Source organism: Lagenorhynchus albirostris, chromosome 14 (genome assembly GCF_949774975.1).
Source record: "Lagenorhynchus albirostris chromosome 14, mLagAlb1.1, whole genome shotgun sequence".
Classification (NCBI taxonomy): domain Eukaryota; kingdom Metazoa; phylum Chordata; class Mammalia; order Artiodactyla; family Delphinidae; genus Lagenorhynchus; species Lagenorhynchus albirostris.
Window position 1 is genome coordinate 26846862 of NC_083108.1, and position 22714 is coordinate 26869575.

Below are 22714 nucleotides of genomic sequence, written 5' to 3' on the forward strand. Positions count from 1 at the left end.
TATTGTAATCCCCTGAGAAGTTCATTTTTTCCAACCAGATTTTTGAGATAAGGCAGTTGTATATTTTTCTGTTGGACATTTAAATCCACTGCTTTTCTGCTCAGTTCTCTTAGATATAAGAGCATGTCAACCACTATATTTTTCTCCAGAAGACCACATGGAGGGTCTGTGGGATAGGATTGGGCAGAGAGCCAATCTTTTTATACTCTACCTTCTTAGACAGGACCCACAAGAAAGTGCTTCTCCTTAATTAAGCACGATGATCAACTGTGGAAAGGCCAGTGGGGCTCTCCTTGTAAAGATGAAATGCAGCCATGGGCAGAAAACAATGCAGGTAATTCCAGCCAGGAAGGTCTAGTCTGGAAATTTTTCAAAGGGCTACAGATTGCACAACCTAACATCTACTACCCCAGGGCAGTGTCTCCCTAGCTGTTGAGGAAGATGAGCCAGGAGAAGGTTTTCCAACCTGTTTCAGTTAGTAACTGCAAGTAACAAGAGACCTAAAGATAATGGCTTAAATGAACAAGGAATTTTTCTTTTCTTACACATAAAAATTCAAAGAGAAGCAGTTGAGAATGATATAGCAGCCCCAGTGAATTCAGGGACCTAGGCTCTCTCAACCTGACCACTCTGGCAATCTTACAAGTGGCTTCCATCCTAAAGGTTGCCCATGGTTCCAAGATGACTTGGAGCTGGAGCTCCAGACATCACATCCACATTCCAAGCAGAATGAATGGAAGGGTGAGGGGCAAAAAGATGCTCCTCCCAGTTGAGTCAGACCCTTTAAAAGAAATTTCCCAACATCTTATATATCATGACCACCCCTAGCTGCAAGGAGAATGGAAACTGGCTGGGCAACTAGAACTCTATGCCATACTACCTGAGCAAGTTTTTATGCTGTTTGATCTGGATTGTTTTGGAAATGAGTTCCTTCTAGAACTTTCATTTACCAGGTTACATATATAAATGCTATTGTATTATCTTCCCTAAATTCCTACTTTCCGTGAGACCTTGCTTTTGCCAACCTCATTTTTGCTGTGATAAGCTTTTCTTATCTATGATAAGCTTTTCGGGCATCTAACCCCTGTACTTGGCTAGCCATTATCGTTCTCACCCCACTTCACATGGGAGTGCTAGGTGCAACTAAGATAATTGGTCAACAGGGCTTTTAGATGTGGCAACGATGCTCTCTTTGATCTTCTCTTGGGAGTTACTAGCTCCCTCAGTCCTTGGAGGGTAGATACTTGCCAGTCTGAAAAGCTCTGTTGTACTTTGTCTCAGAGGCAGGGAGCTGAGACCAGTGCCTCCAGAGGTCATTTCCAAGTGTCCGAGCCTACCCTGGTCCACGTGGCCCGTGATGAGGCTGGGCTCCCATGATCTCTTGCAGTTATTCCCTACTATGTGTCAGTCACCACGGGGAAGCAGAAGGATGCAGCCACCGACAGCCGGGCCTTCATCTTCCTGATCGGAGAGGATGACGAGCGCAGTAACCGCATCTGGCTGGACTATCCCCGAGGGAAGAAGGGCTTCAGCTGCGGCTCGGTGGAGGAGTTCTATGTTGCAGGCTTGGATGTGGGCGTTATCAAGAAAATAGAGGTGCTGGGCCCTAGGGCCTCGGGATGGTGACCACCCCTAGGGAAGTAAGGAAGGAACTGACCAGTACACAGGTGGGAGGGTGAGTGGGCCCGACCTGAACCCCACTCAAAACAGGCAGCGGAGGAAGAGCTCCTGGCCCCTGCCATCAACTAGCTGGGTGACCTTGGTTGCATCACCTGCCCCTCCAGGTCCGTTTTCCAGCCACCCAATGGGGATGCCTGTGTATTAGTTTTTTATCGCTGTGTAACAAATTACTACAAACTTAATAACTTAAGGCCACACAAATGTATTATCTCACAGTGTCCTGAGTCGGAAGTCCAGGGGTGAGTTAGCTGGATCCTCTTCTCAAGGTCTCACTGGGCTGAAATCAAGTTGCTACCACGGCTGGGGTCTCATCTGAGACTTGGGGTCCTGTCCCAAGCTCAATGGCCATTGGAGGAATCTGTTTCCTTGTAGTTGTAGGACCAAGGCCAGAGGCTGCCTGCATTCCCTGCCACGTGACCCTCTCCAAAATAAGGCAGTTTGTTTCTTCAAAGCCATTCAGAGAAGATCTCTTCTGCTTCAAATCTCTCTGACTTCTTCCATCTCTGACGTCTAGACCCTCTTTTAAAGGGCTCGCCTAATGAGGTCAGGCCCACCTAGAATAATCTTTCGATTAATTCAAAGTCACCTGACTAGAGACTTTAATTACATCTGCAAAATCTCTCCACCTTCACGGGAGGGACTCTGGTCGGTGAGTGTGAAGCACGTTGGAAGGCAATGCTGAGGGAGGAGGCAGAAGAGTGGGGAAGCGGACCCTGAGCAGGGAGGGCTTCTTTCCCAGTTGTGCCCTGTCCTCATGGCCCCTGTGTGTCCCCTCCTAGCTGGGCCACGACGGGGCCTCCCCCGAGAGCTGCTGGCTGGTGGAGGAGCTATGCTTGGCTGTGCCCACCCAGGGCACCAAGTACACGTTGCGCTGCAATTGCTGGCTCGCCAAGGACCGAGGAGATGGAGTCACCTCCCGTGTCTTTGACCTCCTGGATGCCATGGTGGTGAACATCGGGGTGAAGGTATAGAGGGCACCTGTGTGTGTGCATTGTGTGGCTAAGGGCAGTGCAGGCTGAGGTGGGCGAGCAGCAGGGGAAATGGAAGTGAGAGAAGCAGCAGACTCATCCCTGGGGCACTGACAGGGGCTGCAGCCCTATATAGCAGCCAGACCCACTTTGCTAGGAGCCAAGAGAATCAAGTCTCTTCTTGTCTGCAGCTCTGTAACGTTGCACAAGTCATCTGGTCTCTCCAGGCCTTGGTTTTCTCATACAACACATGGAAATAATGCTTTCCATCCTGTTCCATGTAAGATCTTGATGAGAACTAATGACACCATGAACAGTCCAGAAAAGCTTTGCCTGCTCTACACAGATATGCAGAGTCATTATTCTCCAAAGGATGCCGCAACAACACCAGTAGGCCAGTCATGAGGACAGATGGCATTTGGGAGACTGTGAGCCTCTGGGTCTCATAGTGTAGTGAGTGCTGTCTGCATAAGACCCCCTTAAGGGGAAAAAGCTGGAAGGCAGGTGCTCTAAGCTCCTGTCCCATCTCCACCTCTAACTAGCCAAAGGACCTGGGACAAGTTGTATAAAGTCCCAGGTCGGTGTCAGGCAGGAAGCAGGATGCCTGGGTACTGGGCCCCAAGGAAACGTGGCCAGCTGGTGGCGCGGAGGCCTCTGTGTCACATGACCCTGCAGGTTCCCTTTCTCTCTGAAAAGCTGTGGGGTAAATGGAAGGTCCCAGCCCTCATCTCTATTCCTGAATCCAAACCAATGCACTACTAGATTTAGGTCAGAAGCCGTCACACAAAGGTAAGGAGAAATCGCTCTGGGCCTGAGCATGCCCTGCCTATATAGTATATGGAAACAGAACGAAGGGCTGAGTTATGGGCTCTAAAACTCTTGCCAGGCAGGAGTGTGGATGCCTGCCCATCCCCTGCTTGACAGCCAGAGAGCAGAACTTTCTACGGCATCGATACCCCCTCCCTTGCTCAGCCATCTCCATCTGTGGCCAGACGGTCAGTGCAGGAGAGCACACAATTCATCCACGGACCTCCGTCCTGACCCAATTCCCAGCAGGCACGTGGGTGTGTGTGTGTGTGTGTGTCACTCCCAGTGCATACGCACACCCCGCTCGGTACAGCTGCATCTCCCTCTGAGCTCTTTAGTCTGTGGAAATCCAGACCCACACCCCAGTTATTCATGTTACAAAAGAACACACGTTTGTCACTTAACAAAGAACTGTAGGGCTCTTTGGACTGGCCACCTCCCCAGGACATCTGATATCAGACTGGAATTACAAAAGCTCTGTTTCTGTGTCTCTTTCTGGAAACACACCTATGACATAAAAAAGAGATGTGTCTGCATAAAGGAGAGAAAGATGGACACAGAGAACACAGGAGTCTGGAGAGATCAGCCTTAAAGGGACAGTCTCCATGGGGCCACAAAGCACTCACTTTGATCATTCTGTTTCTATGTCTGCTGGATTAGAGCAAAATAGTGTTGGGCTTCTGCTTTCATTTCTGATAGCTCCGTGCCCATCACAAATGCCCTTGTTAGGTGGTCTAAGAGGATTTTCCTGGTAAAGCAAGGTGCTCTTCAATGACCCCCTTGGCAAACATGTCCTCCTGGCCAGGCCTGAAATACTACTTCGAACTTTGCAGTAGCGTGGTGAAGATTCTAGATGCTGCTTGAAAAGACACAACATCACAGCCATGAATAACTTGGGTTATGAGTCCGAAAGCACCTGGGTGATGGGGACCTAGCACCTGCATGAGTGACAGCAGCCACTGGGGAAGGGAAGGGCCGGGTACAGGTATATGCAGAGGAGATGCTCAGCCTGGCACATCCTTGGCCACGTGTGCAAGCCTCTCCGGAACCTTCGAGACCTAATTGCTAGTCCTTGGGCACCTGGTGAGAGGCGTGGAGTAAGAAGCCAGGACCAGAGAACCTTCCAGGTCAGGGGTGAAGATGGCCCCTCTTGACACGAGGCTGCCTCTTGGAGGAGCCAAGGCAGGGGCCTCGGTGAGGGCACCATCCTCGGAGGAGTAGGCTGCTCCCTCCGCCTCCAGCAGAGACAAAGGGAATACGTCCTCTTTGGAGCAAACCTCAGGCAAAAGGGCAAAATTCCAATCTAAAGTGAAAACCACGTACAATAGGCGGCTGTCCCACTTCACAAGTGAATGGAGGCAGAAGTCCCTGAACCATCAGACTGGGCACGCTTCCCACTCACCGATGTGCAGGGTGTGTGCTGGCTGCAGCAGGAAGGAGGGGGTCCCCCACAACCATCCCCAAGGCGACGTGTCTGTAGCTCTCGCAACTCTACAAAGTGCTTATCCCTATTTTATGGAGGAGGAAGCAGAGGCTGGAGAAGGTGGGGCCTCTGCCCAGGTCAACAGCTAGCACGGGACGGATCTGGGACTCAAGTGGCGCCCTGCATGGCTCCAAAAGCCACTGTCTGCCCAACACACGCTGCTGGGATGAACAGACTTAGGTTGGGATTCTACTGACAAAGAAATTGGTTAATGCTGGGGCTCTTGGTCATATTCCTACTGCGCACGTTCTCTATCAGAAACTGAACTCCTCTCCAGCACTGAACTGGACACAGCCAGGGACACAGACAGTAACAAGGCCTAGCTCTTGCTCTCCAGACATTTACAGTTGATTAGGGGGAGATCTCTTTTCAGAGCCATGGAGCTTGGAGGGCGTGTTGTCTTGCCCCAGTGAGAAGGAGGCAAATCCGTGGGGTTAACGGTTGAGCCCAATGCCCAGGACCCACATCCCTCTCGTGGCAGGTGCTCTATGAAATGACGGTGTGGACGGGCGACGTGGTTGGTGGTGGCACCGACTCCAACATCTTTATGACCCTCTACGGCACCAACGGCAGCACAGAGGAGGTGCAGCTGGACAAAAAGAAGGCCAGGTATCTGGAGGTGGCCAGTGCCCCTTGCCCCTTTGCCCCTCCACACACCCAATCCTCCACCATCCAGCCCCATCCTGCCTTTAAATAGACTGCTTCCCTCACTCTCCTCTCATCCCCTGGGGCCTCCATGGCTCTGTGTGATTTCTCCCTCCTGGAAAGCTCTTCATCCACTCTCTCTGTCTCAAGACCCTTCTGTTTCAAGGGCTAGCTCAAATCCACCTCCTCCAGGAAGCCTACCTTGATCACCTCAACCCATAGCACTCCTTCCTTCCTACCTTCTGCCTTTCCTTCTTTCCTTCTGTCACTCAAAGATGTTTACTGTAAGGTCTGTGTTAGTTGATAGCGTTGTGTCATTGTGTATCTCCTGCTTTCATTCTTTGTATGGTAGTAATGTAGCCTGTTCACATCAGGGGAAGCTGGGTGAAGGGAACACAGAAACCCTGTTCTATTTTGCAACTTGCCTGCAAGTTCAAAATGATTACAAAAAGGCTAAAATAATTTTTAAAATATTAAAAAACAGTTGAACACCTATGTCAGACACTGTCTCAGACATTGGAGAAACTGTACAACCGGAAAGAGAAGATGCTCAAACTCACAATGCTTAACACCTGAGGGAACCACAGCAACAGCATGGACACTGATGTGGGCTTATTTTGTGCTGGACATTTTTCTAAGCCCTTTGAATGTATTGATACACCTAGTCTTCCCTACAACTCTATGAGGACCATTATTATCATCCCCATTCTATAGGTAAGAAAACTGAGGCACAGCAGGGTCAAGTCATGTTGCCCAAGGTCCCAGAGCCAGTAAGCTATGGCACTGGGCACTGCACCCAGGTGGCCCTAGTCTTAAGCATTAAGTTCTACTGCCTCTTAAGATAGTTATTAGTAATGGCAATAAAGGTGAACCTCTTGTAGTGATTCCTGTCTGCGCCTTCCGGCAAATCCTCAGCTTGGTCCTGGGTTTTGTTTGGTTTTCTGTGTTCAGCCATCGTCCCCCAAACCATCCCTGACCCCTGATATCTTAAGCATCAGAGGAGAGAGACTCAGAGCCCAAGCCTAGGATTTCTAAAACCCATCCACAGCCACTCACCCCTGAGACCACACTGCTGCCTCCCCAGGCTGGAGGGCAGCATCCAGAGAAGCCTCCTTTCTGAGTCCTCACAGCTCCTGACTCTGGCCTTGCCTGCAGGCCTCAGTAAGTACTTCTGGATGGTGGCGGTGGTGAGGATGGTGAGGACGATGCTGAAGCTCTTGGGAGCCAGGCACAGGTTTCTTCCCACGGACAGAGCCGTTCACGAGAGCGGGAACTCTGCTCATCTTACGCAGCTCGTGCCTGGGGGTCTGATGAGAACAGTTTTTGCCTGTCTTCTCTTAGCACTTCTACACTCTCATTATGCAACTCCTGTTTCCTTCTGGAATTCTCCCGTGACCAATTCTCCCCTGATGATGATTGTAACAATGGCTAACATTCAACGAGCACCTGCTCCCTGCCAGGCACCCTTGTAAGTGCTTTTTAAAGATATATTAACTCACAACCAATAAGGTGCCTGAGACACAGAAAGGTGAAGTAACTCCTCAAAGTCACTCAGGTAGTAAGCAGGCGAGCTGAGGTTCGAACTCCTGAAATTGTGGGAATAAACGAAGGCCGAGTGAGAACAGAGGCTATTTCTTTAGAGCTGGCTATAGCAAGGGTGTGAGCCACCATCTCTTTGTTTGGCAGAGGCTAAGGCTGTCAGGACTCTGGCAAAGCTTCAGAGTGTAGCATTACTGGGGGCATGGCGAAGCTGAAGGGGAGCTACCTAGAATCAGGCATCTTATGTGATTGAATTGGGGAACGTATCTGGGTTTCTCTGATTGTCTTGAGTTGGGAGAGGGGGCAAATCAGGGAAGCTGGCAGTCACTCCCCGCATCCTGACCATCATGGGCCCACTGCTGGTGAGGCTGCAGTCTGGCTGCCTGGGATGACTGCTGCTGCAGAGGTGGTGGGTCAGAGTTCTGTTATCATCTCTGGTCTAGCCAGTGTCTGTTTGTATCTTCAATCTCTCACAATATTTACCGCTATACTTTGACCCTAGTCTCCACCCCGCCCCCAGATTCCTGGAATTTCTCGGATTAATTATCCGACGCCTACGTTCCACCTTATTTTATAGACACACGCAGACACAGTTGCTGGTGGGAAAGATAGATACCTCCTTTCTGGTAGTATCTAAATTCCAAAAATGTTGCTTGAAAATTATACCATATTGCAAATGCTTCGAGGCACCTTGTTAAAGAATTTTGGTTTTCCAAATTAAGATTTATTCTTTGCAGAGAGCCATCATTTCTTAATTATTCTGGAGGGCAAGTTCAGGGCTCTTACCCAAGACATATTTTGCTTCATTGCATTTGCAAGTGGCCCGAAGTTCAGCCTGTGTCTTGGAATCCTCATTATAGGGGTCAGCATCTTGACTCAGGGACTTGGATTGTAAGACCCACTGGGCTTGTGTCGTGCACACAGTTTAGTGTTGTGCAAGGGAGCCTTTCCCAAGAAATGGCGTGTGACCAGGATGGAGGCAGAAACACAGAAATGCTTTCTGTCACACAGAAAGCATTGTGTAGGTTTGCCTGCTGCAGCGCCCCTGTTGTAAAATGCTATACCCAGAGGCCAAATTTGATAGCAATTCCCTCAACCCCACTCCCCAGCTAAAGTTCCCAACTTGTCATCTTGCCACTTTGGGGGAAACTGTTCTGGTAAATTAATTCACAGTGAGATGGTCGTGAATGCATGTGGCATTCAAAAAAATGATGCCCTCAAAAGGTAATGCTTAAACCCAAGGAATGACTGTCTAACAGTGGAACTTGAGGCAATTAGTTTCTAATGGATGTAGGGGCTATTTTTAGGCAAATAGATGTGGTTTTTCTCTAGAGGGAAGTAAGTGCCTGTAAGGAATCATTCCTAGGCCCAGTGGAGACACCAGGAACTGGGAAATTCTTTGGTCTGGAAGCAAACCAGATTCTCAGAGTTCTGTTGGCTTTGCCCTTCTGGATGGCCCCCTGGCTTCCACTAACCCTTAGTGCAAAGAAGATGAAAAGAGACTCAGCTCAAGAGAACGCAAACGGAGGGCAGAGCCCAGATGGCTTTCCAATTGCCACTTCAGGAGGCATTTGGGAGCCACTAGTGACGGTGGCCTGGGCTTAGCTTGTAATAGCTTGTAAGTTTTGAATCTTTCCTTCATATCTTTCTCACTTAGATCTCACACTGCCTGGTTAGTGATAAAGCTCTGAGAATGGAAAGGGCCCGTCTTTGGGGACTTCCTGGGCAGGGGAGCTGGTGGGGAGGCTCCTGGAGTTGGTCAGGCTTGGAGGGAGGTCTCAGGGCTGAGTGGGAATGGTGGTAGTCTGAGAGAAGAGGCAAGCGGGCTGAGTTGCAGGGACCGGTGCCTTTGAAAGATCAGGCAGTTGGGAAGGCCTAGCACCCGCTGCTGGGTGACCCCTCTTGACACATCATCTTCAACTCAGAGGCTGCCCTTTAAAAGGACACTGGAAGGTTCGAACATGTGCTGGGCCTGATCATGGCATTTGAGGATGGTAGAGATTTAGAATCTGTTTGAGATTTCTTTAACTTTGATCTACTCTCAAACCAGGGCAAGGATGCTCATGAGATATGGAGGCAGACGGGTTGATGCAGCTCCCTGCTGGGCAGCAAGTTCAATGATCTTATTGGTCCCTGAGGAGCCCGGTTCAGAGGAGCCAGGGCCTGTGGGCTCTGCCTTTTACCCCTCAGTCACATCAGCACCTGTGGACACCTACACCACGGCTGAGGCAGTCCTGCTGCTACTCACCAATACCTGGAGTTCTCTCTGTGCTGGGTCTCTCATCTGCGCCCCCTACAGTCCCGAAGTGCACATTCTTGCCACTTGGGTCTATATTAGTTTCCCGAGGTTATGATAAAAATTTACTACAAACCTAGTGGCTTAAAACAACGCAAACTTATTCTCTAACATTGTGCTGATGAGCACTTCGGGCCTGGAGAACAGAGGTCTGGTGGCTACTGCAAGGGCCTGGGGAAGGGAGACAGTAGAGGCACTGAGGTTGGCCAAACTGTTGACAATTAAACAATTGGCTCTTGGGACAGAGCTGGGACCGACTTATTAAGGGTTGGCCAATGCTGTCCTTAGAGGGACAGAGCTGCCCCCAGTTGCTGTGGGATGCAGCATGGGCTAGATGGCCACTGGTACTGGAAGAAGCTGGGTCTAACATGAAGCTACAGGTGAGCCTCTGATCCCAGCCAACTCCAGGAGCCCCAGCCCTACCTCTAAGATGCACAGAGGCAAAGTGCCTGAGCAGCTGCCCCAGGGAGGCTGGCTTTGAACCCCATAACCTTCTTCCCTATCTCCCAGCCACCCCCTCCCCAGGCTCCCTACCCATATATCTTCCCCAGCTTCTTAACAATGTCTAAAACTTTTCCATTAAATACTGGCCCTTCCAGCCTAAGTCTTCGGGTTTGGTTAGCCTTAGGCTGTCCTCCATCACAGAGACTGGTGAGTGAGCGGGCGCTAGGCCGTTTCCCAAGGACAGCCTTTAATGGGGTGGAGAACAGAAAGAAGGGCTGACAGGAAGGGAGTGAGGGGCAGCTAAAGCTGCCGAGCTCCTTCAGGTGGATGAGCAGGACAAAGCCAGGGCCACTTCGGCAGCCCCATCCTTCTGAGCCAGAGGCAAGGGGACCTGACTCAGAGGCTGACCACTTCTCCAGGGGGGGCCCTCAGTGTGTGGCTCTCTCTCATGTCAACTGGGATGTCTTGAGGGGCTTGGAGCAGCAGGAAAAATGTGGCTGGTGAGCTGTGGAGGAATGAAGGGCCAATGAGGGGCTTTCCTTTCAGATGCAGGCCTTTTACCCTGAGGAGAGGGGTCCATCCAGGTGTAATCGGGGTTTAGCCTTTAATGGAGGGTGAGGGGGCAACTGTAACCCAGTCTTTGGTTTTCTAAAAGAAAAGCTTATTTCTCTCTCCCTTTTTCCTTACATGTGCCCTACCATAAAATCTCCATAAAAGGGAGATATTTGGCTAAATTCAAAGGGCGAAAATTAAAAAAAAAAATACAAAGCACAGATTTCTAAAGTTCCTTTATTCTGCAAAATTATACACTGACAAGAGTAAGGAATCAATGAGTTGAAAGATTATTTGAGAGAATCTCCACTACGTGAGATGAGCTTGACAGGGGAGTTTGTGAGCACCGCCTTCCGGTTCCCAGGTGACCAGAGGGACAGACAGTTTAAACTAGAGCAGGAGGGATTTAGGGCAGACTTCTGGGAGAGTGTTTTTACATCTAATAATCATAAAGTGCACATAAGCAAGTTACCAAAGGGATTAGGCCTCCTGAAGACGAGGGGTAGTTAGTTCTCAGTTTGCAGCATTTGCAGTCCCAGCTCCCACTGGCTGTGGCCTCTGTTTTTAAAAGTACGTTTAGTTCAAGGAAGCATAAAATTGCCATGCAGTGTCATATCTTCAGTGATACCTGCGTTACCCCCAGGGGCTTATCAGCAGCAGCATCTGGAATCAGTGAGCAGTCGAGCAATGTCAGCACTGATGGTCACATTTTGCATGCAGCACTCTGGGAAGAGCAGTAAGAAATAAAGATAGAGTGTCTCTGAGATGATGTGGTCATTCGGTAGCAAAATAGTGATAGCAACAAAAGCAATGTTAACTGCCATTTTACAGTTATTACTAGTATTTCCCAACCTAGGGCCACTGCCTTCAGTTATGCATATTCTGTACAGAAAAATGTGAACAACACTATCTAGAGTTGTGCAGTGCACAACTTGCCCCACCATTTGCGGCAGCCCGTCACTCATAGAGTCTCATTTAAAATCTTGCAGGTATGGAATTTTTTTCACATTTTAAGTTGATTTCACATCCATTTGGTCCTCATGACAGTTTTATGAGATTGCCGGGCCAGTGTCATTTTCCCTAGACTACAGATGAGGAAACCAAGTCCCAGAGAGGAGCTGGGACTGTTCCATGTGGTTAGCAGAATGAGATTAAGACCCAGAACTGGTACCTCTTGAATCAGGACCGTATCTACCAGCAACTCACTTAACCCAGTCTTTTGGAAACACATCTGGGGTGCAAGAGACAAGCTAGTGGGGAGTCACAGGGAGCTGAGAGGCCTCTTCTTCTCTCCTTACCCTGAATCTGGTCTCTGGCATGGCCTCGCCCTCTCACCATGGCCAGCCTCCCTTCTTCATGCCCCTCCTCTCCACCCCCAGATTTGAGCGAGAGCAGAATGACACCTTCATCATGGAGATTCTGGACATCGCCCCGTTCACCAAGATGCGGATCCGAATTGATGGCCTGGGCAGCCGGCCCGAGTGGTTCCTGGAGAGGGTAACATGGCTGGACCCTCACCCTCCCTTCCACCCACTGCCCACCCGTTCTTCCTGCTCCTTTGGGCTGTCAGTGGGCCTTGTTAAAGTGCAAATGTCACCTTAAAGGGTTGTTATGTGGACCTGGCCCAGATAATCAATACGCCCTTTGGTGTGAATTAATCAGAGAACCTAGTTTTATTTATTTGAGTCCAGTCAAAACTGGATCAGCTGCCAGGGAATACAGCCTGCCCTGTCGACAGAGACAGGGTGTGGGCTTCCTGGAGGAAGCGAGTTGGGAGGGGTGAGAGGGGAGCAGGAGCTGGGGCGGCAAGGCTCCAATGGTGGGAACATTAGGCAGACGGCAAGGAGGTTTCCGGTGCCCCTGTGATCACAGCTGGCTGCCTCTTCTTCCATCTTGGGCCAATGCTCCCCTGTGAGTCATCCTCTCATCCCTCATCCATCAAAGGCCATCGGTCCCAAGTCCCCTCAGGCTCTGCTCCCCTGTCCAGCCTTTAGCAGATTTTTCTTGAGCCAACAGTAGGGTGCTCCCACCAAGGACAATCTGGCGAGCTTGGGTACACAGTTCCGGGGTCTATGGCTGACAGTGGTTTGGTTGGTCTGTTTTTCTGTCATTCATTCAGCAAACATTTCTCATGCACAGTGATGGGCACCTCTCGGAAATATATTTAGACGAATTGCCCATTTCCAACTCCCCAAGTGAGGGTAGTCATGGCAGGGGCTTCAAACCCTGTGCCAGGCCCGCGGGGCAGGGTCTTTTCCTGGAGAGGACCCTTTCCTCGTGCCTCGAGTCTAAATCAGAAGAACTTGTCTCAGGCCTGGGATCATGGGTCCCGGGGATCCAGATGAGGGGGCTGCATAGCGGGTGGGCAGCTGGCAGAGGTGAGGGAGGTCTTCCCATGCTGGCCTCTCTCCCCCAGATCCTCCTGAAGAACATGAACACTGGAGACCTGACCATGTTCTACTATGGAGACTGGCTGTCCCAGCGGAAGGGCAAGAAGACCCTGGTGTGTGAGATGTGTGCCGTCATCGACGGGGAGGAGATGATGGAGTGGACTTCCTATACCGTCTCAGTGAAGACCAGTGACATCCGGGGTGAGTCAGTGGGTCCCTCCCTTCTCCTATACCCACCTGCCACTAACCCTGCCCCTCCTTACATTCTGGCTCAGGTCCTGGGCTCCGGTCAAGACATTTTTCTCTGGATGGCCTTCCAAAAGTTAGTCAGGCCAGCTCCTTTCCACAGTGTGCCACCTTCTGCCTGAACAAAGTATTCCTCCCAGTGACTGACTCGGCCCTGTCCTTCCTGCCTCAGGGAAGTAAGGGAGAACGTCACCAGGCCGTATGGTCAGCACTTCTGAAAACGGTGCAGGAGATTAGCTCAGAGGCCTTCTGTCGTCCTGCTGCCTCCTGACACCCCTCACCCAGGTGCCATGCATCTTGGATGCCCCTGGGTTCCTCCCCACATCCCTGTGCTTGGCCGCCATCTGCTGTGTGCCAGGTTTGGCCTGGGGTCTTAGGATGGGATAAGTCCCTGAGCCCGTGTGTGACTGACATTCGAGGGCAGCAAAGACAGTGAGGCTATGACAGAAGTTGGCACAGGTGCTGGGAACCCAGAGGAGGGCACCTTACCCAGCCTGAGATCAGAGGCAAGGGTCATGGAACTGCTTCCCAGAGGTGGTGCCAAAGTCTGGCCCAGAAAGACAAACAGAAGCCGGTGAGGCAGAGGGGACAGCAGAGGAGGGGCCTTCCAAGCAAAAGTACAAGCGTGCTCAAAGGCCAGCAGCTGAGAGGAAAGCAATGCCTCCTGCCTCCCCTCCCCTATACCAAGCCTGTTCCCCAGCAGCTGGTGCAAGGAATCTGGCAAACTCACTCACACTACTTATAAATGGCTGGTGAGAGAGCCCCTTGTTGGCCCTGGTAGCTTACATTTCAACAGAGAAGCATTCAGCCAAAGAAATGCAGCATCTCCGGCATACATGATGGGTCAGGACAGCTGGCAAAGTTTTTTTTGGCACCTCCCTTCTTCCTTTCCTCCTCAGAGTGAAGCCTTCACTCTCTTCGCTTAAAGTTCCAAGTGTTCACAGTTTTCGAGTCCCTCATCCCTTCATGATGTGCTCTCAGAAAACAATAACTACATTTTTAACCACAGGGTGTGTATCAGAAAATCTTCAAGGAGTGACCTCTCCCAGAAGCCTTTTCTTTTCAACTTGGGTCAATACCTCTATTTGGCTTAAGCAAATGACGTGAAGCTCTAGTGTAGAATGTCAACCAGAGGGAGATTTGGGAACAAGGAACTTTCACATTTTACAGGAGGGAGTTTATTTCTAAACTGTAAAGCCAGTCTACACGGCACATGTTTAAGTATGGGTGTATTTCCCCCAAACTAGGTGAGTTCTTGTACCAAACCATTCACACTTGGTAACCAGGATCCCAGTTAACCCAACAGCATTTATAAGCCACAGAGGTGAGACGAAGGATAGAGTTGTAGACCTGGGAGCCCTATGACACTGACCAGCCCTTTCCGACCTCACCCCTGGCCTCGATGACTCTGAACTTGCCCATGTGCCCCCCTGGCTCCTCCCAGGATCCCGAGAGTGAGGCCAGAACAAGAGAGCTATGATTCACAAAGTCCAGCACCCAAAGCCCTTGTCTTGTGCACCCCAGGAGCGGGCACCGATGCCAATGTGTTCATCATCATCTTTGGGGAGAATGGGGACAGCGGAACCCTGGCCCTGAAGCAGTCTGCCAACTGGAACAAGTTCGAGCGGAACAGCACCGACACGTTCAACTTTTCCGACATGCTGAGCCTGGGCCACCTCTGCAAGCTGAGGGTCTGGCACGACAACAAAGGTAGCTCAGGTTCAAGGTCAGGGTGGGAGGGAGGGCAGGCCTCAGCTCTCCACCTGAGCCCCACCCCATCTCCCTGGCAGCACGTGGATCCTTCTACCCCAGGGTGACAGGGAACCGAAAGCAGTTGATTGCCACCATTTTTTTTTAATTTATTTATTTTTGGCTGCGTTGGGTCTTTGTTGCTGAGCGCAGGCTTTCTCTCGTTGCGGCGAATAGGGGCTACTCTTCATTGTAGTGCGCAGGCTTCTCATTGCGGTGGCTTATGTTGTTGCAGAGCAGAGGCTCTAGGCACACGGGCTTCAGTAGTTGTGCCACATGGGCTCAGTAGTTGTGGCTCGTGGGCTCTAGAGCGCAGGCTTAGTAGTTGTGGCGTACGGGCTTAGTTGCTCCGCGGCATGTGGGATCTTCCCGGACCAGGGCTTGAACCTGTTTCCCCTGCACTGGCAGGCGGATTCTTAACCACTGCGCCACCAGGGAGTCCCGATTGCCACCATTCTGACCGTTCCATCAGTTAGAACAGCCAATGTTTCTGGGCAAATTTTAGTTCCTCCTGTTCCCCCCTGCCCTTCGGGGTGTTGAGTAGCTCTTAATTTTCTGTTATGTTGGGGCATTAATTCTACTTAGTTCAGATATAAAAATTAAGAAAAGAAGGGCTACATCACCAAATTCTCTTCCCGTGGATTTTCTGTAAAGGATTATGTTTGTTTATTTATAATAGCTAGTCTAAAATTAGTCAAATTCACTTATAAATATGAATGATGGGATAGACTATAAGCCAAGCAAGACATTTATTTTTAACTTCAAAATACCTAAGGAATACTTTATCATATCTGTAATTGTGCTGAATTTTTTCATTATCCTTTTGTTGTCTTCAGGCCACCCTGAACACTTTTTTCTGGCTTTGGGTCTTTATGTTACACATTATATAATTAGAAAAGAGTTGTTAAATACTAAATTTCACCTCCTTGAGACACATTACTTTCTTAATTTGTGTGTTCTAACTCATCCTCTTGTCTTCCATTGAAACTGGCCTCAACAAAGCTATTCACTCAAATCCTTCTCCAGTCTTTCCTGAGTTTCCCCCATGAGTGGCCCAGAGGCGTCCTGAGTGTTGTATTTGTCCTTACTTCTTCCAAATCCTGACAGAGGACCAATATGTCTGTCATGGTATCTGATGAAGCCCAACTTGGCAGCTTTAACATGGGTTAAACAGTAAAATTTTTTCAATAACATGGGATAAGCTCTTATTAAGCACAGAGAAAGTACTCAGTCTTCAGAGCAATAATCTAATGAAGATTTGCACAGCCCTCAGTTTTCAAATCTCAGTGTACGCATGCAGTCATTCATTGAGCGAACATTTACAGCATTCACTATGGTCCTAGTGCTCTGTTAAATATGAAAGATACAAACATTTGACCCTTACAACAATCTTGTGAATTCCTGCAACAAAAGCACTGAATTATCTCTCTTTTCTACAACCAAGAAATATTGAGGCCCTGTGAAGTTTGAACAACTTACTCAGAATCACACAGCAAGAAAGAGACACAGCCAAAACTCAAATTCAGGTCTTCTGATGCCTGTTCTGGGATACCAGCCCATCCTCCCAGTTCCATTCTGCACCCTCACCAGCCACTGTGCTAACAGGTCAAAAAAGAAGAGGAGGAGATGAGGACAGCTTCTTCTACCTCCTTTCTCCCCCATACATATTTATTGTCAGGGTACAGGGGGAGAATGACTTCTCCAGAAAAGTGGAAGGGGATGCTTATTCCTCTCCTGTTCATTCAGTGTCATTATACGTCTATGGAAAGAAACATACTTGCAAAATATTCTCAAAATATCCCTAATGAATCTCTACTCTTTCCCAATAAGGAAACAAAACAAAGATCCCTGAATTCTTTCTCACTCTCTCATCATCCATTATGATTGTTTTAGAACTAGTAGAAGGTTGGCCGGTGGTCGAAAGTCTGGCTTAACAACAAGAGCCAAATTACTAAGATCATCTCCTGCCCCAGACAGTTCATAAGATCAAGATGAGCCGCTGCCCACGCCATGCCACAGATGGATCACTTAGTCAAGACAATCACTTCAGTGTTTAAGCAAGATGCCAGGGGCTCAGTAAAAGCGCTGAGCCCCAATGTGTGTGTCACCACAAGCCTAATTAGAGTGTTTTGACAAACCAGATTGATGAGGGTGGGTGGGGATGGGGTTTGTCTACCCTAATATCCATGCATACAGTTTCCTGTTACAGTGTCCATGCCAGAGGCAAACCATAGTTTAGGAAGTATATTCCTGGGAAGTGTGCCCCTGTCCTAATCAGAAAGAAGTACATTTTATCTCTGGACTGCCAACACACACTGGCAAGGCATTACTCTTGAGATCAGGGGCCATGGCTCATTCATATTTATTTTCATAACTGCCTACAAAGGTGCCTGTGGCACAGTGGAGACTCACTAAATCTTAGCTTAGTTGAGACTCCACCCCCTCCCCCACTCCCAGGACAGAGCTGAGAAATACCAGGGCCTTTAATTCTGTTCTTCCACAGCCCCTATCTCAGAAGCAACAGAGAAGCAAAGGGACTAGAACCTTGAGAAGGAAGAAATATTATTCCCAGCCAGTCTGAACAATCCCCTTAGGGTTCAACCACATAATGGGATCAGAGGTCAAGGGGCTCCCTGATCACCTCCTGGTCAGGTCAGAGAACTGGGCAGGGTAGAACTTCATGTAGACCATGATGACCTCCATCCCTTTTCCAAGAAGGGAAGACAGTGTCAGGGCCATTTTTAATATGAAGGTTTCACTCACAGGGTTGTGAGGGTGGAGGGGATGACCAGAAAGACTGAGGATGTCCGTGTTAAATACCACAGTTCTGGGTAAACACGCGATAGCCTTTGGAGCTGTGTAGCTGTCCAGGGTACTGACTTCTCTCTGGCGTCTCTTAATTCTGGACTCTGCCACCTGTTTCTAGGGTTCCCACTTTTGAGGCTGACTATTTTCAGACTGGACTGTTATAGACTTCCCTCAGCTTGCCAAAATGGTTCAACTTACCATACGTCTCATCCTCAATTCACAGCAATAAAAGACAGATAATTGCTGATCCAAGATCAGAGTTCATCTCTGTTTCCTGTCTTCAAAGGCTGCTGTCTTCAACTCCATCTTATCTAACTCCACCTGACTAAATATCTGAAACCCTACTGGTTCTTTGTTCCTTGGATGACTTCTCCTGTTGCTACCACACCTTCAAAGTCTGCCTTCTCCTTCCATCCCCATCTGTTTCTCATCACAGACTTTCCAGAGTCCTCTTAGGCATTCCTGCTCCGTGTGGTATCCCTCCTTCCAAACTACCTAGGAAAGCAAAGGCACACATATTTCAGAAAATTGTTCCAGAGAGTCAAGCAGTAGCATTCCAGGAGTCAGGGATAATGTTTGCCTGTAGTGATGCCTATGTTTCCCCCTTTCTTGTTTTTCTCCTCCTACCTGACATGTCCTCTTCCCAGACAACATGAGCCTTTCAGTTCCTCTACTACTGTAGTCCTAATGATTCCTAACAAGTCCTAACAAGTTTTTATATTGATTTCAGTCAATAAATCAAATGTAACCAATTCTCATTATCCACAATAGTTTTGCACTCTAAAGTTGCTGCAAACACTGAACCACTGCTCCTAGGGAAAATACAAGATTAGGTTTCTGCAGGCCTCTGGTCACAGCATTTTCATCAACCAGTCAATACATAACTTTGTTTTATGTGTGTTCCTGTTTAAAGACACCTCATCTAATATATATTCTTGATTAATTTTTTTAACATCTTTATTGGAGTATAATTGCTTTACAATGGTGTGTTAGTTTCTGCTTTATAACAAAGTGAATCAGTTATACATATACATATGTTCCCATATCTCTTCCCTGTTGCATCTCCCTCCCTCCCACCCTCCCTATCCCACCCCTTTAGGTGGTCACAAACCACCTAGCTGATCTCCCTGTGCTATATGGCTGCTTCCCACTAGCTATCTATTTTACGTTTCGTAGTCCATGCCACTCTCTCACTTTGTCACAGCTTACCCTTCCCCCTCCCCATATCCTCAAGTCCATGCTCTAGTAGGTCTGTGTCTTTACTCCCGTCTTACCCCTAGGTTCCTTATGACATTTTTTTCCCTTAGATTCCATATATATGTGTTAGCATACGGTATTTGTTTTTCTCCTTCTGACTTACTTCACTCTGTATGATAGACTCTAGGTCTATCCACCTCACTACAAATATCTCAATTTCGTTTCTTTTTATGGCTGAGTAATATTCCATTGTATATATGTGTCACATCTTCTTTATCCATTCTTCTGTTGATGGACACTTAGGTTGCTTCCATGTCCTGGCTATTGTAAATAGAGATGTGATGAACATTTTGGTACATGACTCTTTTTGAATTATGGTTTTCTCAGGGTATATGCCCAGTAGTGGGATTGATGGGTCGTATGGTAGTTCTATTTGTAGTTTTTTAAGGAACCTCCATACTGTTCTCCATAGTGGCTGTATCAATTCACATTCCCACCAACAGTGCAAGAGGGTTCCCTTTTCTCCACACCCTCTCCAGCATTTACTGTTTGTAGATTTTTTGATGATGGCCATTCTGACTGGTGTGAGGTGATACCTCACTGAAGTTTTGATTTGCATTTCTCTAATGATTAGTGATGCTGAACATCCTTTCATGTGTTTGTTGGACATCTGTACATCTTCTTTGGAGAAATGTCTATTTAGGTCTTCTGCCCATTTTTGGATTGGGTTGTTTGTTTTTTTGTTATTGAGCTGCATGAGCTGCTTGTAAATTTTGGAGATTAATCCTTTGTTTGTTGATTCATTTGCAAATATTTTCTCCCATTCTGAGGGTTGTCTTTTGGTCTTGTTTATGGTTTCCTTTGCTGTGCAAAAGCTTTTAAGTTTCATTAGGTCCCATTTGTTATTTTTGTTTTTATTTCCATTTCTCTAGGAGTTCTTGATTTATTAACAGTGAACTCATGGTCATCAATACTATAACTCATGCCTAAAGGAACATTAAGTGACAAATCTATTTTCTTTGTAAGGCACATCACAGCCTTGTTGCACTTAGAAACACTAGACAGCTCTCTAGCACTATGCTTGGGGGACATTTAAAACAGCAAGATTACCAACAAAAAGCATAAAAATGTAAAAATAAAAAACCATAGCACTAAATAGACCAAACAAAGGACACTTATTCATAGTGTGAGAGCTGAAACAAGGAGGCAGAGCACCGTCTTGTTTAACCTCAGCTGGCAACATGTGCATCAGACATCTCAAATTTTTTGCCACTCTGCACGTGTCCATGAATAACTGTGAAAACGCTGTGAGTATCGATTTTAGGGTTACAAATAAATTTTAGCAAGTAGGTTAATCTGTAAATATGGATAATACACAAATAATAAGGTTCAACTGGATCTATCTTTGAAAAGGTGATATTTAAGCTAAGACCTGAAGTATTGATAGGAATAGACATTTGGTTAGGTGTGGTATTTACCAAAAATGAAGCATATTTGAGGCAGAATGAATAGAAAACATAAAAGTCCTGAAATATAAAAAATATTGATATGTTCCAGAAATGAAAGAAGAGTTCAGAATGACTACAAAATAGGGAACGGGGTTGGGAGCTAGAAAGTAGACTGGAATCAGGCTGTGCAAGTTATTATAAGCCATGTCAAGGATTGGGTCTTTATCCTAATTGTCCTGAGAAGCCATCAAAGGATCTCAGAACAGTAGTCACATGGGGAAGATTACCATAGTATCTGTGGGGGATAGGTTAAATGGAAAAGAAAACAAACTTCAAAAGACTGGCTAAGAGATGATGGGAGATAATGATGCTTTGCACAATGATGGTAGCAGTGGGGAATGGAGAAAATGTAAAAAGATTTGAGAAATATTTAAGGCAGAAAGCTTATTAAAGGTTTGGCTAAGAAGGAAACTTGAGCAAGAATGGTGAGGATGCTTGAGGAGTTTCTTCATCTTGATATGTTTAATTTAAAGGTCTGGAAGACATCTAAGAGGTGATAGCTAGTAACAGTGGGGTCTGGGGCTCAGGAGGAAAACTAGCTGGGAGATATTGATCTAAGAGTTGTTAGTACAGAGACATTACTGAAGCCATGAGAGTGATAAGAGCATTTGTGGAGGAAGTGCAGCTTGAGAAAAACAAAAGTGGCCGAGAGCAGATTCCTGAGAATTCTAACCTGAGGTTAGATAATAGAAGGGAAGGAAGAGGAGAAGGAGGAAGAAAAGAGGAGGAAAATGGATTGCCTTAACATTTTTTTACTTCCAAAGGGGAATGTGTCTGGGGAGATGGACCCTGTCTGAGGAACTATGTAATGTTGAGGATCGTTCACTGGTCATGAAATCCCAAGAAGTGGTGTGTTGGTTCATGATGCCATAGTTTCCTGGGCATAAATTTAATAAAGGAAATATGAAAACACATTTTTTTTCAAATAGCAAAGCAATTTAAACTATTGAAAATGTTTATTTCTCCCTAGCAAATTCCCAGAATCCCTTGGTGAGAAATATTTTTATGCAGCCAAACATTTAAATCACTGTAACAAGGGAAAAGGAGGGGAAGATAAAGAGCCTTCTGTCATTTATGGATTCATGTTTATAAGACAAAAATGTTCGTCACTGCCTCCTAAGTACTCCTCCCCCCACACACACACAAATTGTCAGGGAAACTTTCTCACCTAGCTTCACCCTCTCTGTTTTCTTGTCCTTTTTATAAAGTGGAATTGCCTTTTTATTCCTGACTGTTCCAGTCCATCCAGTGAATGGCGTGGTACATATGAATTTGCAACAATGAGAAATCTCTAAGATGAACTTCCATTAAAAAGGTTTTCTCTTCTCTTCACTCTCTTCTCTTTCCTAGCTCTCTGAACTTCGAGGCCAGCCCTTGTTTAAATTTTACCTGGCATGAAATAACTTACATCTTTGGCCAAGCTAACAGTTATTCATAAATAAATACCTAAGAGATGAGTTTTCACCTGAAATTCTCTTCCCCTGATAAATTCTAATGCATCCTTCAAACTCCAGATTAACTACCACTTTTTACATGAAATGAAATTAGATGCTCCTTACTCGATGCTCCCGAACTGTTCTGTTTATAACTCTATTCATAGCGCTTACTGTGCTGAATTGTAATTGCCTTGCCAATTACGACTGGCAGATTTTGAATCTCTAAACAGTAGGTCTCTAACTTGTTTGATTCAACTTTGAATTCTCAGTGCCTTGCACTTAGTAGCTATTTAATAATTATGCGAACAAATAACTAAATTCATGTCAAACATCAGCTTGTAGCAGCTTCTTAAGCCTAAATGGATGACTCCAAATGCCATCCTTTTCTGGACTCCCAGGGAAATATCTTTCTCCTCTCTGTGTTTGAGAAGCTCCAGATGTAGCACATTCTATCAGACACTCCTTCAAAGCATTTGTAATTCTCCAAAGGCAGATTTAGTGGGTCAAATGTTCCCCCTGAATTCTTGGCCACCTAGAACCTCAGAATGTGACCTTAATTGCAAATAGGGCCTTTATTAGTTAAGGATTTTGAGATGAAATCATCCTGGATTTAGGGTGGTTCCTAAATCCAATGACTTCTGTTCCTATAAGAAGATGAGAGGACACAAAGAGACATATGGAGAAGTCCACGTGAAGATAGAGGCAGAGACCGGAAATAGAGAACACAGCTCAAAGACATTGAATGCCAGGGATTGCCAGTAGATACCCAGAGCTAGGAAGAGGCCAGGAGGATTCTTTCTTGGAGTCTTCAGAAGGATCATTCCCCACTGACACCTTGTTTTCAGACTTGTAGCCTCCATGGTGGTGAGAGAATAAGTTTCTTTTTTTTTTAAGCCACCAAGTTTGTGGTAATTGGATACAGCAGCCCTAAGAATTGAATACAGTGAGGAAGAGGCCCTTCCAGGG

The 22714-nt window shown here is 47.2% G+C and overlaps 1 protein-coding gene across 2 annotated transcripts in view; it reads left to right on the forward strand.

Moving 5' to 3' along the window:
* LOXHD1 (lipoxygenase homology PLAT domains 1) overlaps positions 1-22714 on the forward strand; it is a 208644-nt gene that overhangs the window by 157706 nt on the left and 28224 nt on the right. Inside the window, exons 32-37 of one of the 2 annotated variants that reach the window (XM_060170427.1) lie at positions 1388-1596; positions 2460-2645; positions 5420-5547; positions 11794-11911; positions 12831-13005; positions 14575-14760. In XM_060170427.1, the coding sequence (XP_060026410.1) occupies positions 1388-1596; positions 2460-2645; positions 5420-5547; positions 11794-11911; positions 12831-13005; positions 14575-14760 (1002 nt within the window). The remainder of the gene's footprint in view (positions 1-1387; positions 1597-2459; positions 2646-5419; positions 5548-11793; positions 11912-12830; positions 13006-14574; positions 14761-22714) is intronic. The other variant, XM_060170428.1, reaches the window with a different exon arrangement.